Source organism: Aegilops tauschii, chromosome 4, assembly GCF_002575655.3.
Source record: "Aegilops tauschii subsp. strangulata cultivar AL8/78 chromosome 4, Aet v6.0, whole genome shotgun sequence".
Lineage (NCBI taxonomy): Eukaryota > Viridiplantae > Streptophyta > Magnoliopsida > Poales > Poaceae > Aegilops > Aegilops tauschii.
In genome coordinates this window covers 465,458,211-465,475,120 of record NC_053038.3, presented here as the reverse complement: position 1 = coordinate 465,475,120, position 16,910 = coordinate 465,458,211, and the positions used below count along the sequence as shown (strand labels likewise).

At 52.6% G+C, this 16,910-nt stretch overlaps 2 protein-coding genes across 2 annotated transcripts; one reads left to right on the top strand and one right to left on the bottom strand.

Moving 5' to 3' along the window:
- Positions 1-6,562: 6,562 nt before the first annotated feature.
- On the bottom strand, positions 6,563-8,359 carry LOC141021964 (uncharacterized). Its single transcript, XM_073497829.1, has 2 exons — positions 7,001-8,359; positions 6,563-6,922 (listed from the first exon to the last, which is right to left on the bottom strand). Exons 1-2 carry the CDS (start codon positions 8,357-8,359, stop codon positions 6,563-6,565), a joined length of 1,719 nt encoding a protein of 572 aa, XP_073353930.1.
- A 6,715-nt stretch (positions 8,360-15,074) lies between these two features.
- LOC109751938 (uncharacterized) lies at positions 15,075-16,681 on the top strand. The gene is made up of 4 exons (XM_020310802.4): positions 15,075-15,479; positions 15,632-15,670; positions 16,235-16,319; positions 16,430-16,681. The coding sequence occupies exons 1-4, from the start codon at positions 15,138-15,140 to the stop codon at positions 16,510-16,512; spliced, it is 549 nt and encodes a 182-aa protein (XP_020166391.1). The 5' UTR covers positions 15,075-15,137; the 3' UTR covers positions 16,513-16,681.
- The last annotated feature ends 229 nt before the right edge of the window (positions 16,682-16,910 follow it).

Below are 16,910 nucleotides of genomic sequence, written 5' to 3'. Positions count from 1 at the left end.
GGCAGCTTGCTTGGTTGCTTTGTACGTGAGTGTGCAGAGGTCCTGGTGGTGATTTGATCCGGCGATCAAAAACCAACAATTGGTATCTAGAGCCTCGACGATCTACGATGACGGATAGCGACGCTGAGTCAGTCAATTCCGGCAACGGCGGTTCCAAGGAGAACAAGTCCGGCAATGGCGGTTCCAAGGCGAACAAGAATGGCGACAAGGTGAAGAAGGGCGGCAAGTCAGCAACCAGTGGTGGCGGAACAGGTGGCGCCAACGTACTGGCGCACCGCAACATCCCCATCCAGTATCCGATGCTCACCGACGCCAACTATGGCGTGTGGGCGGTCAAGATGAGGATTATTCTCTGAACCCTACGAGTGTGGGAGGCCATCACAGACGACGACGTCGACAAGGAGTGTGACGTAGGTGCCATGGCCGCCATAGCCCAGTCTATGCCGGATTCTGTGCTGATGACATTGGCGGAGTTCGAGACAGCAAGAGAGGCGTGGAACACACTCAAAGAGATGAGGATTGGAGAAGATCGCGTCACGAAGGCTCGGGCACAGTGCTGAAGCGCCAATTTCACAAGTTGCAGATGGAGGAAACTGAATCAGTGAACGACTATTGCATGCGTCTGACTACATTGGTGGGAGAGATTCGCGCGCTTGGTGCAAAGCTCGACGAGACCAAGATTGTGGAGAAGTTTTTCAGTTCGGTGACTGATAAATTCACGTACATCATCGGCACGCTCGAGCAGCTTTACGACATCGACGACATGACCATAACGGAGGCCATCAGTCGCTTGCGAACATGGGAAGAGAATACTCGTGGCTGTCGGAAGGGCAAAGGAGGAGGTGGTGACCAACTCATGTACTCACGCGCAGATTGGGAGTCCCCAAGTATCAAAGGAAGGCGCAACGATGGCGAAGGCTCAAGCAACGCGAAGCATGGTGGACAAACCGAAGAAGGCAAAGGAAAAGGCAAGCCACAAGGTCGTGGTAAGGCGGACCAATCTAAATAGCAGAAGCCACGGAACTTGGATATGTCCGAGGTCAAGTGCTATAACTGCAACGAGATGGGTCATTTTGCGAAGGATTGTCTGGAGCCTAACAAGAGGGAGATCAAGGCAAATTTGGCGAAGCAGGAAGACGAACGTCCAGGTCTTCTTATGGCCGAAGTTTGTGATCTCGTGGAGCCTAACAAGCGTGAGATCAATGCAAATTTGGCGAAGCAGGAAGACGAACGTACAGGTCTTCTGATGGCCAAAGTTTGTGATCTCGTCCAAACGGTGGTTGTGAAACCAAGACGGAAGGTGCTACTTCATGAGAAGAAAGTAGTACCGAAGTTATCTGGAAACCAGAACGTGTCATGGTATCTAGACATGGGTGCCAGTAACCACATGACGGGGTGCAAGGAGAAGTTCCTCGAGCTGGAATATGATGTTTAAGGCTCGGTCAAGTTCGGTGATGGTTCAAATGTGGAGATTTGCGGGCAAGGTTCTGTCTTCTTCGAGGGTCTCACAGGAGAGCATCGCATACTCACTGGAGTGTACTACATCCCACGGCTTCGCAACAACATCATCTCTGTCGGGAAACTTGATGAGAATGGATGCAAGGTGGATATTGAGAACGGAGTGATGACGATCTTCGACAACCTCCGAAACGTGCTAGCGCATGTGAATCGCACGCGAAACAGGCTCTATACCTCAACCTTGATCAATCTCAACTGGAGTGTTGGCTCACCAAGAGTGATGATGATTCGTGGTTATGTCATGCTAGATTTGGACACGTCAACTTCTACGCCTTGAAGAAGATGTCGAAGATGGAGATGGTATCTGGGATGCCGTTTATCGACCATGTTGATCGAGTATGTGATGGGTGTTTGGTTGGAAAACAGCACCGCAGGCCGTTCCCTGCTCAGTCTACCTATCGTGCAAGTGATGCACTCGTGCTGCTCCATGGTGATCTATGTGGCCCTATCACCCAGCAACTCACGAAGGAAAGAAGTATTTCTTCCTAGTGGTAGATGACTACTCGAGATATATGTGGGTCATTCTCCTACGATCTAAAGATGAGGCGTTTGAAGCGTTTAAGAAGCTGAAGGTTGCAACGGAGATGGAACACAAGCTGAAGGTTCGCCCTCTAAGGACAGATCACGGTGGAGAGTTTACGTCAAACGAGTTCAACGACTACTGCGAGAAGATTGGCATTAAGAGGTTCCTCACGGCACCTTATACGACGCGCAAGACACGGGTAGAGATCTCGGCAATGACATCGACATCGAGGCGCATAGTGATGATGACAATCAAGATGGTCACGATCAAGACGACTACGCCAACGACGTGGATGTCAACGATGTGGATGCCAATGACCCGGCATCCACCACGCCCGAGACTCAGTCGTCTTCCTCCAGTGCATTGACGCCGACACAATTTGTGTCGCCCCCTTCGCAAGCCACGACAGATTCTTCCGGGCCTCGTCGCTACAAGACCCTCAAGAAAGTCTACAAGTACACAAAGCCAGTTACCCTCGAGTACTCCGATTTGTGTTTACTCGGAGTTGAGGAGCCGGCGAATTTCGTAGAGGCGAGCAAAAGTTCAAGTTGGATGCACGCCATGGATGAGGCGATCAAGGCGATCGGGAGCAATGGCACGTGGACTTTGGTAACCCGACCTCCGAACCAAAAGGCCATAGGTTTGAAGTGGGTTTACAAGTTAAAGAAGGACACGAAGGGTGCCATTGTGAAGTACAAAGCAAGACTCGTTGCAAAGGGCTACGTATAACGTCAAGGAATTGACTATGAGGAGGTGTTTGCATCGGTTGCTCGAATCGAGACGGTGAGAATGCTCCTAGCTTTGGCAGCACAAGAGGATTGGAAGGTTCATCATATGGATGTTAAATCCGCATTCCTCAACAGCGACCTCACAGAAGAAATGTACGTGGAACAACCCCTCAACTATGAGAAAAAAGGCGAAGAAGGGAAAGTTTACAAGCTCAAGACGACACTTTACGGGCTGAAGCAAGCGCCAAGAGCTTGGAACTCAAAGTTAGACCCAAGATTGGTCTCGCTCGGATTCAAAATATGTCTACAAGAGAATCCGAAAGACAATCTATCAAGCACCAAAGAACAGACGAAGTTTCAAGATGCGACCAAAAGGGAGTGTTGCCGTCAACTTACGGATGAGCTGACGGCATTGAAGTCAGTCCCCGGAATGCTACGAAGAACGGCGAAAGCAATGCCTATAGTAGCAGCAATCGTGCCTGGGATCCGGGTCGTAACGAGGATGCCGTGTTTAAGGAGGTGAATGTTAGAGTTAAACACGGCTTAGTCTCCATATCTGTACAGGTACTACACGTGTATGTTTATGTCTCCGTGTAGGATTAGAATTAGCCACCGACACGGAGTAGGCTAGCTTATGCTGGCTAGCTAATATATATAGGTACGTACCCCTGTAACCTTTGTACCAAACGAAAAAGAGAGAAAAGCAATAGAAAGATTAACAGGCTCGACACGAGCCTGTAGCCATCAACAAAGCCTACCGATCAGTTTTTCCATTCGCCAAGTTACGACTTACGCATAAGTTCCATCTAGATCGATTAGTTCCGATCGATCAAGAGCTAGCCTCTACCAGGTGCTCACGTCTCGTACGTGAAGTATTGGCTAGACGTGTGCGTGCACTGTAGATCAATCAACCTACTAGGCAGCTTGCTTGGTTGCTTTGTACGTGAGTGTGCAGAGGTCCTGGTGGTGATTTGATCCGGCGATCAAAAACCAACAGCCCAGGTATATATACTCGACGCTATGAATTTTAATTTGTTCATTCTTCATGCTTGCGTTGATAACTAGATCGGTTCTTCCGTGCCGACGAGTTCTGGAATCAAATTTGGCACCATGCTAACCTGAACTTGAGTTAAGTCAGTTAACTGAACTACACCAAATGGTTTCAGACTTTAGGAAATAGGGCATTACTTGTTACTCCGCCTTTGTAAGGTCTTCCGCTTAGTTGTCCTTTCTACTCAGAACTCCCCTTTAATGGTTCTGGAACATCTACAGTATGCTTGCAAGTCAGTTAAAATGCCTGGTTGTTCCTTAACCTGAAGTGAAGTTCTTTTTGTGTGCGTCTGAACTGAAGTTGGTCTCACTAACAGAAACTTTAACTTGTTCAAAAAGATACTGGTTAAGGTAATTGTTTTGTTTTTAATTTTCAAGGGGGGGAGAACTCCCCCACCTGAATATGCATTTCAAACCGGCAAGCAGTTGAGATCTGATAAATATGATAAGATAATATTTTTAGTATTTTTATGATAAAGATGCAAAGTAAAGAAAGCAAAAATAAAAACGGCGCCAGAAATAACTTGTTGCCGGGAGATTAAATATGATGGAAAATAGACCCGGGGCCATAGGTTTCACTAGTGGCTTCTCTCGAGAGCATAAGTATTACGGTGGGTAAACAAATTACTGTTGAGAAATTGACAGAATTGAGCATAGTTATGAGAATATCTAGGTATAATCATGTATATAGGCATCACGTCCGAGACAAGTAGACCGACTCCTGCCTGCATCTACTACTATTACTCCACACATCGACCGCTATCCAGCATGCATCTAGAGTATTAAGTTCAAAAGAACAAAGTAACGCTTTAAGTAAGATGACATGATGTAGAGGGATAAACTCATGCAATATGATATAAACCCCATCTTGTTATCCTCGATGGCAACAATACAATACGTGCCTTGGTGCCCTATTGTCACTGGGAAAGGACGCCGCAAGATTGAACCCAAAGCTAAGCACTTCTCCCATTGCAAGAAAGATCAATCTAGTAGGCCAAACCAAACTTTGCGTAGACTCCCCGGCAACGGCGCCAGAAATCCTTCTTGCTACCTCTTGAGCACTGCGTTGGTTTTCCCTTGAAGAGGAAAGGGCGATGCAGTAAAGCAGCGTAAGTATTTCCCTCAGTTTTTGAGAACCAAGGTATCAATCCAGTAGGAGGCCACGCACGAGTCCCTCGCACCTACACAAACAAATAAATCCTCGCAACCAACGCAATAAAGGGGTTGTCAATCCCTTCACGGTCACTTACGAGAGTGAGATCTGATAGATATGATAAGATAATATTTTTGGTATTTTTATGATAAAGATGCAAAGTAAAGAAAGCAAAAATAAAAACGGCGCCAGAAATAACTTGTTGTCGGGAGATTAAATATGATGGAAAATAGACCCGGGGGCCATATGTTTCACTAGTGGCTTCTCTCGAGAGCATAAGTATTACGGTGGTTAAACAAATTACTGTTGAGCAATTGACAGAATTGAGCATAGTATGAGAATATCTAGGTATGAGAATATCTAGGCATCACGTCCGAGACAAGTAGACCGACTCCTGCCTGCATCTACTAGTATTACTCCACACATCGACCGCTATCCAGCATGCATCTAGAGTATTAAGTTCAAAAGAACAGAGTAACGCTTTAAGTAAGATGACATGATGCAGAGGGATAAACTCATGCAAGATGATATAAACCCCATCTTGTTATCCTCGATGGCAACAATACAATACGTGTTGCTGCCCCTACTGTCACTGGGAAAGGACACCGCAAGATTGAACCCAAAGCTAAGCACTTCTCCCATTGCAAGAAAGATCAATCTAGTAGGCCAAACCAAACTGGTAATTCGAAGAGAATTGCAAAGATAACCAATCATACATAAAAGAATTCAGAGAAGATTCAAATATTGTTCATAGATAAACTTGATCATAAACCCACAATTCATCGGTCTCAACAAACACACCGCAAAAGAAGATTACATCGAATAGATCTCCACAAGAGAGGGGGAGAACATTGTATTGAGATCCAAAAAGAGAGAAGAAGCCATCTAGCTAATAACTATGGACCCGAAGGTCTGAGGTAAACTACTCACACATCACCGGAGAGGCTATGGTGTTGATGTAGAAGCCCTTCCGTGATCGATGCCCCCTCCGGCGGAGCTCCGAAAAAGGCCCCAAGATGGGATCTCACGGGTACAGAAGGTTGCGGCGGTGAAATTAGGTTTTTGGCTCCGTATCTGGTAGTTTGGGGGTACGTAGGTATATATAGGAGGAAGAAGTGCGTCGGTGGAGCAACATGGGGCCCACAAGGGTGGAGGGCGCGCCCACGGGGGTAGGCGCGCGCCCCTACCTCGTGCCATCCTCGTTGATGTCTTGACGTAGGGTCCAAGTCCTCTAGATCACGTTCGTTCCAAAAATCACGTTCCCGAAGGCTTCATTCCGTTTGGACTCCATTTGATATTCTTTTTCTGTGAAACTCTGAAATAGGCAAAAAAAACAGCAATTCTGGGCTGGGCCTCCGGTTAATAGGTTAGTCCCAAAAATAATATAAAAGTGTATAATAAAGTGCATTAATCTCCAAAACAGAATATAATATAGCATGGAACAATAAAAAATTATAGATACGTTGGAGACGTATCAGCCGTAACAAAGTACAACCACCAGATCGGCAACAAAGAGGAGAACGAGGGGAGTGTTTACAGCCTGGGAACGGTTGCAAGCACAAGACACCATGTCTAACCTATTCTAATCATTTACAAATGCAGGGCCTGAACCCAGGCATCAACATGCCCGCGTTCCTCAGAGCGGAAGCGGCAACGCCAGAGGACAGCATCGTCGCGGCAGGCCTTTAGCATAGCAGCCAGAGAGTGAGTTTCCTGTCTGAATACCACCGCATTCCTCCTCTTCCAGAGATGCCAGCAGCACAACTGCACGAAGGCGTGCAGAGACACAGAGCCGACCGCATCAACGGCGTTGAAACAGTGCAGCGCCAGTACCTCGGCCCCAGAGGCGGCGAGGCCTAGGGCGCCCCAGAACTCCCGGGCGAAGGGGTAGCCGAAAAACAGGTGGTCGGGCGTCTCCAGAGGCGCGGGGCAAGCGGGGCACCCGGCCCCCTAGAGATCGATAATGTGTTTCTTTAGCAGGTTGTCTCGGGTGTGGATGCGTCAAGGGCAAGCAGCCAGACGAAGAACTTCACCCGAGACGGCGTCGGCGAGCTCCAAAGGAATGCGTTGTTCTCGACGACCACCCCCCCCGAGGCGGAGGAGCCTGTAGGCAGCACCCGAGGCCAGCTTGTCCTCCTTCTCGCATAGAACCAAGCGTCGGCGGTCATCACCCCCCACAGCCCCTCCCCACCCGTGCTCGACGAGTGGGAGGAGGACGAGGCGTTCCCGGGCCGCAACGACTGAGAGCCGCGGCACCAGCGCAGCATCGAGCCCCAGGGTGCAGATCGCCCAGACGGAAACCTCGCGGCACGTGGCATGGGAGGCCAGGGCAGGGAAGGCGGTGCGAATCGGCCCGCAGGGCAGCCAGTGATCTTCCCAGAAGGCTATCGTCCGCCCGTCCCCCACGTCGACGCGGGAGAGCGAGCGGTAGAGGGGCACGAGCCCCCGCAGGCATACCCAATGCTCGCCGGCGAGCGACGAGCCACGCGCGTCCAGCAGTAGGCGCTCTCCAAGAGAACTCCAGACCCATGACGCCCATCTGGACAGCGGCATGGAGTGTAGCCGGTGCAGGACCTTGAGTAGGAGCGAGATGTTTTGGGTGGCGAGGTCCCGGACCCCCAGCCCACCCTCCTCCTTGGCACGACACACTTGGTCCCAAGCCACGAGGCATTGTGCGCCGGAGGCGCGCTCGACCGCGTTCCAAAGGAAGGCGCGACGGAGGGAGTCCAGCACGCGAGTCACCTTTGGGGGGAGCTTGAGGGCGCCCATGGCATACGACGGCAGGGCGTCCAGGACAGCGTTGATGAGGACGAGACGCCCCGCCGGGGAGAGGAGACGAGCGCGCCACCCGGCGAGGTACCGGTCGACCTTGTCGATGATGAAGTGGAAATCCGCCAGAGCAAGTTTGTGGCAACACAGAGGGAGCCCCAGGTAGGTTTGCGGAAACCCCTCCACCCAGCACACCATAACAGCCACCACCGCCGCAAGAGTATCGGCGTCAACACCCATGGGAACCAGCGTGCTCTTCGAGTAGTTGATGATGAGCCCGGTAGCCGCGGCGAAGTCGTCGATCAGGGCGTGAAGCCGGGCCGCCGCAGATGGACACGCACGCATAATGATCAACGTGTCATCCGCGTACTGCAGCACGAGCGGGGGCGCACCCTCCACCAGCGGGTGACGCATCAGATCGTCGCGTCGGATCAGCCGCTGAAGCACGTCGGCGACAATGAGGAAAACGTAGGGGGAGATCGGGTCCCCCTGCCGCAGCCCGCAGCGAGTCTGGAACCACTTCCCAGGCACGCCATTGAGAAGGACAGCGGAACGCGAGGACTTGAGGATCAAATCCATCCAGTCACACCAGAGCGCGGGGAACCCACGCGCCAGCATGATCACTCGCAGGCTCGCCTAGTTGATGCAGTCGAAGGCTTTAGCAAAGTCCAGCTTGAACACAAGGGTGGGGGCAACTCTCTTGTAGCAGCACTGAACCACCTCGGCCGCATAGACGAAGTCTCGGCGATGCTCCTGCCGGGGATGAATCCGGACTGGTCTTCGTCGATCAGCAGGCTGATCTGCCTCTGCAGCCGCGTGGTCAACCCGCGGTAGAGGATCTTGACGTCGACGTTTTGGAGGGAGACTGGGCAGAACCCCCCGGCGTCGGCACACCGGCAGTTTTTGGGAGCAGGGCGATGTACGCCCGATTGATCCCATCCAGGCGCGCCGTGCCGGCATGGACGGCATCGAACAGGCGCGCGACGTCCCGGGCGACCGTGGGCCAGGCAGCGTGATAGAAGGCCGGACCCAGCTCGTCTGGGCCGGGAGCGCTCGTCCGATCGAGGCAGAAGGCCGCGCGCCTGATCTCCTCAGGGGCGAACGGGGCCACCAGCGACGGCCCGTGGACGCGCGCGGCAGCCGCGTACAGGGCCGCCAGATCAAAGCCTCAGACGGGCTCGACAGTGCGGCCCAGGGGGCTGGAGTAGAAGCCCAGGAGCGCGTCGGCCTTCGCTGCATGCCACATGACGTGGGAGCCGTCGACGTCGAGGACACGGATGCAGTTCCCGCGCCGGCACTGAGAAGCCTGCGTGTGGAAGAAGCGAGTGTTCTCGTCTCCCCCTGCACCCCTCGGCACTTCCCGTGCTGTTTCCAGTAGGTGGCCTGGCTGAGGATGGCCGCGTCGAGCGCTTGGCGAGCATCATCACGAAGAGCGGCTTCATCTGGAGAGAGACATCAACACTCCTCAAGGAAGTCCAGAAGATCAATAAAAACACACAGTCATTTTTAAAGGTGGGAATGTAACGGTGCTGCCGTTTCCAGACCTTGGCCGCAGACCTGAAAGCCTTTTTGCGGGCAGACAGGTCCCCGGCCGCGTCCCGGCCACCGCGGTGCCTCGTCCAGGACGGGAGAGTGGAAGGAAGGAACAGCGGGGAGGAGAGCCAGGCGGTTCGAAGAAGAAACGCGTCGACGCCGGGATTTTTGTCGACACCGACACCACCAGAGGGACGTGGTCACTAGCGGTACGGGGGCGCGAGCTGAGCGAGGAGTCGGGGAAGAGAGCATCCCAGCCGGCGTCGAAGAAGGCTCGGTCTAGGCGAGCAAGGGTTGGGGGGAACGTTTGTTGGTCCAGGTGAAAAGGCGATCAAAGAGGGGCAGCTCGAGCCAGCCGAGCCCGTTGATCGGGGCATTGAAAGACGCCGCACTGCCAGCGTCGAAGCGAGAGTTATTCTTCTGCGACGGCCCCCGGATGAGGTTAAAGTCACCGAGGACGAGCCAGGGGAGAGCGCCCGTGGTGGCCACATCGCCCAGGTCAGCCACGAACACCTGGGCGAAGGAATGATCTGCCGGCGCATAAACGTTGGTGACAGCAAAAGAGAGATCAGTGGACATCGACGCCAGGACCATGGTGAGCGAGTACTGGGAGGTGCGCAAGGAGACAAGACTAAAAAGGCGGGGGTCCCAGGCGGTGACGATCCCCCCGGCTCCCGTCGGCGTCCTTGACAACAAAGGCTGAGAGGCGACGGGGAAGGAACGAGGCTAGTTTGAAGGGGTTCAAGGCGGACAGCTTCGTTTCGTGGATGCAAGCGATACAAGGGTCAACAGAGTACACGGCCGAGCGGACACAGTCGCACTTATCTGACTCGCCTAACCCTTGGACATTCCAGGAGAGGAAAGAGAGACTTACATTAGAGGGATTAGTCACGGGGACACCCTAACCACACCCGAGCACTAGAAGGAAAACAGAAGATTACAGGCCTCCCAAACAGGCGGGATGAAACAACGACCACGCTCGGGACGGGCCGAGGGCACCGTAGCCGATCACACATCGGTAGCGGCAGTCACCGGAGAAGAGGAGATAGCAGCAGCAGTAGCCCGGAGTTCGGCCACCGCCCTCCTGCTCAGAGGACGGACCACCGCGTCCACCACCTTGTTGCGGAGGGCCTTGCCTTGAAGCCGGGGAGAGCAGCCGAGCAGGGCTTCCTTGAGAGCATGGCGCTTGACCGCCTTCTCCTCGACGCTCACGAAGTGGGCAGGTTCAAGGAGGGCGAGGCGCGAGCTACGGTGCTGGACGTCGGTGGCGTTGGAGGAGACGAGGCCCGGGCCCCCCCATCATCATCATCACTCTCCCCCCATCCAGCTCCGAAATGACCACGGAGGAGGGCGGGCTCCAGGAGTGGTCGCGCGCCCCGGCAAGGGTGGGGAGGGGGGCGTTCAGGACGCGGAGAAGAGAGGCCAACTGGCCACCCCCGCTGCCCTGGTGACGATGCTCCGCCAGGACGGGGCCAACGCCCAGAGAGCGCTGGACAGGGCGCCCATGGAGAGTGGGCTGGTTGTGGGCGAACGGCGGCGGCCCCTCCATGAAGAACGGGATGTACTCGCCGTCATCGTTGAAGGAGGCAGCCATGTCCCAGAACATGAGGGGCTCGATGGAAATGACGCGCGCGCCCCAGCGCCCGCCCCAAGGCCAGACGTCGGAGGGGAGATCGCGCGGGTGCTCCATGAGGACGACAACACGAACCATGGCGAGCTCATGCCCGGCGATGACCCGCGGGTCGACCTCCAACAGCTTGCCAAAGCCGGAGAAGGCCGCGCGGATCCCAACGGGGTTGAGGAATTCCATGGGGAAGGCCGACGCTGCGAGGAGGACACAGAAGCGGGCGCGCTGAGGGACCCGCCCAAACTCTTCTTCTCGGTGCAGGTCGATGCGTGCGTCCTCGTGGAAGAAGGGCTGGCGACGCATGGCGACCTCACGGTCCGCCCGAGAGGCGAACCGCAGGTACATGACGCCGATCGAGGAAGGAACGACGTCGAAGGAGAGGTCGCCCACCCCCGGGCCAGCGCGGTCTGCACGACGACCGTGGAGTTGATGAAGGCGGAGGGGGGCTCGATGTAGACGACAGCCAGCAGCATCGCCGCCTCGTAATCGCCCTCCGGCATGAAAACTTCGACGAAGGCAGGGTGGTCGGAGTCATGCCCGAAAGACGCCCCCCGGAGGAGACAACCGACCCGGTGAAGGAGGACGAGCGGGACGAGGAGCTCCGCGACGGCGGTCCACGGGGAAGCATGAGCTCCGGCGGGGGAGGGGAGCGGCAACGGGCGGCGGGTCGGAGCAACCGTGCGGCACAAGGTCTCCGGGCGACGCGACCGGGGACGCACACACAGCGGTGAGGGAGACGTCGCGGGCGGGAGGCGGGGGAGAGCTCGCACCCATCGGCGCGTCGAGGCTGCGGGGACGCAGCGCAGCAGGGAGGCCTGCAACGCGACGAGCGGCACCAGGGTAGGGCGTCGGCGCGTGGTGCGGGGGGTGGAGGCGGTGGCGGGGGATGGGGTGGCGGTGGGGGTGGCGGCAGCAGGCGTGGGGGCGGGAGCGGGGGTGGGCGCGGGGGCGGGGGCGGGTGCGGGGGCGGAGCGGGGCCATGGGGCAGGAGCGCGAACGAGCTTGGTGGCCGGAGCGGCGGCACCGCCTACAGCGGACGGGGTCCCGGCAGTCCCGGACGAAGTGTCGCGTCGAGAGGCACCGGAAACACCCGTCTAGAGAGAGAGGGCTTGTGGGTGGAGCGGTGTGAGGGACGGGTGGCGCGGGGGAGATAAAAGGGCTTGGAGGAAGGACGCGAGTTGGGTAGCTGAGACAGCGACGGGCATTGAAGGCTCGCGTTGAATGCAGCCAGTCTGCCCGCGCGGAGACAGAGGGGGGTTCCCTCCGACAGAGACAGGAGTGGGGGGGGATATGGGGGACATGTTGTTGCTCAGGAGGCAAATCGCCCATAGACGAATCCACCCCCAACACGCAAGCATGCGCAGGCATGGGCAGGAGCGGAGGCAACAGAGACCTGGGCGGGGAACGCCGTCGCATCGCCGAAAGACTACGGCTGACACCGCGGCGCATTACCCCCGCAGTAAAAGCGGGCGGAGCGGTAGGTGGGTGGGTGGGCACCGCAAGCTCGGCGACGGCCCGAAGAGCATCGGCGCGGGAGGAGTGGAGGAGGAGCTTCACCGCGGCTCCAGCTGGAGAACCGGCGGAGACCATTAAGGTAATTGTAAGTTGTAACAATGGTTTATGTCACATGTTTGCATACTTATAGCCAGTGAATGATGTGCGTATTTTTTTTAATTGTCTTGCCACCATACATGATCAAGTTACATCGTGGAATCGATCTGTGTGGCCTGCATAGTGTTATACTCTATAGGGTCAACCTACCTTAAGGATGTGGATGTGGATGTGTTATACTAAATTAAAAGCTTTTTATTTAGTGTGTGCAGTAGTCTCTTTACATTACACAAAACTTGGGACAAAAAAGTGCAATCTTCATAATATCCCTCACAATGTGGATGTGGATGTGTTCTGCCAGCTATGCTGAGATTATTGCTTCTACCCTCATAGTAATATTTTCTGGTGTGGGATTGATAGTGCTGAGTTTGAACTCTTAAGTGCTCTGTTCCTGCACTCAATAGTCATGCAGAATGATAATTTTCTTCGTCAATTTCAGGTGTCCATGTATGTATGGACTCTATGAGATGATGAGTGCTGAAGCAATGTGCATTCTCGTTCGCCAGGTCGTGCCCAACGTCGGGAAGTGGTTTCCTGACTTGGGAGAACTCGGAACCCGGCTTAATTACCACCTGGGACCATTGGCCATTATACAGTTTCTCTTTTCCCAAAGGTCAGCTTGGTTTAACATAGATAATAATATAGATAAAATAGATAGTAACATAGGTAATAACATCACACATATCTAGATAAAATAGATGATGTGACAAACAATAAATGAAGAAAGATTGGAAAGTAGTAAAATAGCTAGTTACTAGTAGTATGAGTAACATCACACATATCAAGGCAAAATGTGTCTATAGCCTAATAAATGAAGCGTTGCATGTTACCACACATATGTTACTCCCCACTATAAAGGTAGTAACATAGACTAGTAACATGCGGTAGTAACATAGACTAGTAACATGGGCATGTTACTAGTCTATGTTACTACCCATTGTGGCTAGTCTTACATATTGTGATTTTGTTCCACTTTGCAATCATTGTTTACATACCCAGTAATCATTTGCTAAGTCGCCACTGATTCCCAGTGTCTGCTTTCATGCACAAATCTTTTCTTTACGAGTGTTTGGAAATCTTAAGTATCAAGATTGTTCTATTTCTATGGGATTTTTTTAGTATCAGGTACAAAACATGCTTGCCCTTATATAATTTCAAAATCAAGCTTGCTGATCTTACATGGAAATTCGGCAAGTCCCGACACCCAGACGTCCGGGCTCCACGGAAAATCCGGCAAAACCCATCCAGAAGCAAACTAACGGAATTCCGATGCGCACTGGACATCCGAACCCTCCAGAGCCACCGGATGTCCGGCCACTACTGGAAATTTTGTGCCATTCCACCCGAGAAGAATGGCTGGAAGACCGGCGCTCACCGGACGTCCAGTCCCTCTCAAGCCACCGGACGTCCGGAATTGCCTGTGCGTAGCCTTCGGGTTTTGACCCATGTATTCCCCTCTCTCACCCTAGACTATAAATACCTCTTCCTTTGGATGAATTAGGGTTAGAAAGGTACATTGAACTAAGAACTGAAGAGATTTGCTCAACTACCACTCCATTGGAGACCAAGCCCTTCATTAGAGAAGATCCCTTAGTGGATACAAGGCCCCTGTGAAGATCCATCTCATGGATGCAAGGCCCCCACCCGAGGGAAGATATATCTACTTCTAAGGCCTAATCTCCTAGGAATTTGAGAAGAATTCTACCTAGTACCTTTCCATTTGCTTGATATTGTATGCTTGTGGATCTTATGTGTACTATCTTAGTGGATGATGACTTGGACTTGTTGAGCGTTTTTTCCAAGTTCTTCCTTGTTCTTCTTCTCCCCACCTTCAAGAGTGGAAGATCTTGAATCTAGGGTTCCACCCTACATCACTTCCTCCCCTGGATCTCCATCGGCGAGCCCATGGAGGATTCACCTCCCATCTGTCTGACGCTCCATCGAGCAATGGCGGGGAGGGGGATCTTGGTGCCTCGACTATGACTAGTAGATGTGTTAGGGTTTTAGTCCTTGCAGGGGCAGCGCTCGGACGAATGATGACACTTCTTCTTCGAGTCTATCTCATCCTCCTCAAGTTCGTTCCGACGGGGCGGATGCATAGATTCCTGTCAGCTTCTCGGGACAACGAGGATAGAGTTTCTCGTCACGCATACGCAACAACAAAGTTTGATGTCAAGTTATTCAGATCAATTCAAGTGTTCAACGACGATGATTGCAACTATGGGATGCTGGTTATTAGGAGCACATGCACGAAGACTTACCAGCCATCATCGACAAGGTTAGTCCAACTCCAATATGGGAGCGACAACAACAACCCGTTGCCGGCTCATTCGGGTGGCGGCAATGGTTGTTCGGTCTACGAACCTTGATGTAATTTTTGTTTATATTTTTGGGATGCTTCGTAGTGAACCTTTCAACCGAGGTCTTTTTTAAAAGAAAAATATAGCATGATATCTTAACCTGACATTTGCCGTGTCCATTGTTTTGAGATTAGTGCGAGTAGACCCTTTGCTCGACTTTTCCCATTTTTCCGTAGAGACCTACCTCGAGGTATCTCGGAAATCAACGGCTCACCCCGGAAACGGTATCCCTGCGCCCACACAGACTCCTCCAGATAGGAAGATAATGGTGGGCCGGAAGCCGATGCGCCGGCGCCGCGCCGACCACCCGCCTCCGCCGCCGCCGCAGTCCTTCGGTGCCACGGCCCGGGCGACCTCCCCCCGCTCCTCCACCTCCGCCTCCGCCGTCGCCGACCTGGACGAGCTGCTCTACACGCCGTCCGCGTCGGAGCCCCGGAGCTTCCCGCACGCGGTGAAGCAGCAGTGCTGGGAGAAGGCCGAGAAGGTGCCTGGGCGCGACCCGGAGAGGTGGCGCCGCGACGCGCTCGGCAACATCGTCTTCCGCAAGCTCGTCGGCTGCCCCGGCTGCCTCTGCCACGACTACGACCACATCGTGCCCTATTCCAAGGTCCCAAGACGGACTCCAATTCCAAAACTGTTGTTAAGAAACTTCGCTTGCTAGTATTTCCTTGATACATCTGAATTTCCGTAGTGCTTTTGCCCGCTCTCACGTTTTTGTTTCCTGAACTTGTTGTATCACTGACCCTTTTCAATTGACAGGGCGGGAAGAGCACATTGGAGAACTGCCAGGTTTTGCAGGTACAGATTCCATGTTTGATCACTCCAGTCTCTGTTGTGTACCCAAAAATGTACTATGTCTGGAGCATGATAATGGATACTGTCATGCTGGTTTATGTCTAGAGCAAGATAACTGATACCACCATGGTCCGGCAGACTATTTCTGTTTATGCTTATAGGCAACCGAGAGAACCAAACTTCCTATTTTATGCCTACCTGTTTTCATATTGTTTGCGCATGTGTGCTACTTTCTTCAGACACAGATCTTTCAAAGTAGTCGCAAGTAGCCACAGATCCCTGTTTGGCACTCAAGTCTCTGTTGTTTGCCTGAAAATGTGCTATGTCTAGAGCAAGATAGTGGATACTACCATGGTTCAGCAGACTATTTCTGCTTATGCTCATCATAGGCAACTGAGAGAACCAAACTCATATTTTATGCCTACCTGTTCGCAAATTGTTTGTGCATGTGTGCTACTTTCTTCAGCCACAGATCTACTGAAGTAGTCACCAGTATATTAGTCATTACTGTGATGCGAATCAGTTTATTCTATAGAGCATAACTGATATATCAATTCGTACTTGCAGGCTACTGTGAATCGATCTAAAGGGAACAATACTGAGATATCCAAATCTGAACTAGCACAGAGAAGCTCATATTGTCGGGTTTCAGGTAAGTAATGTCTACCTTGAATGAGCCTGCTGCCTTTAGTGAAGCAGTCAACAAGCACAAAATTTATTCAGACACCCAACTTGCTAAGTAACTCTGTCTGATTTCCTCAGGACGTGATATGGATCTTTTTGAACTCTCTGCCTTTGGGAATGTTCGACGAGGGCCAGATTCAGGGGGCTGCAAAATCCAATGAAGAAATGAACATATCTGATGTGATGTTAGCCAGCTTTGAGCAGTTGCCTCGAATCTGTGAAGAGAAAGCTTGGTTGATGGTTGTGTCAAATAGTATCAGTTATTTGTCTGTAATTTGACACTTTGACTGAATTATCCAAGGAAAAATAATCTGCTATTTTGCAGCCCGATATCTGTTGTGTTCAGTACGGAGTATATCTTTTGTTACTCCAGTTCTTTACCATGGCAATTTTACTGTCATATAATTTATCTAGAATTAGCAATGCAAGTAAAAGCCATAGGAAGAATGGTCAATTTGATTTAATGTTGTGATCCAGATAATCTACAGACTGACAGCTGAGTTATGTTTGTTCTATTTTAACGTCTGTGACTTCTTTTTGTAAAATACTGAATCAAGGT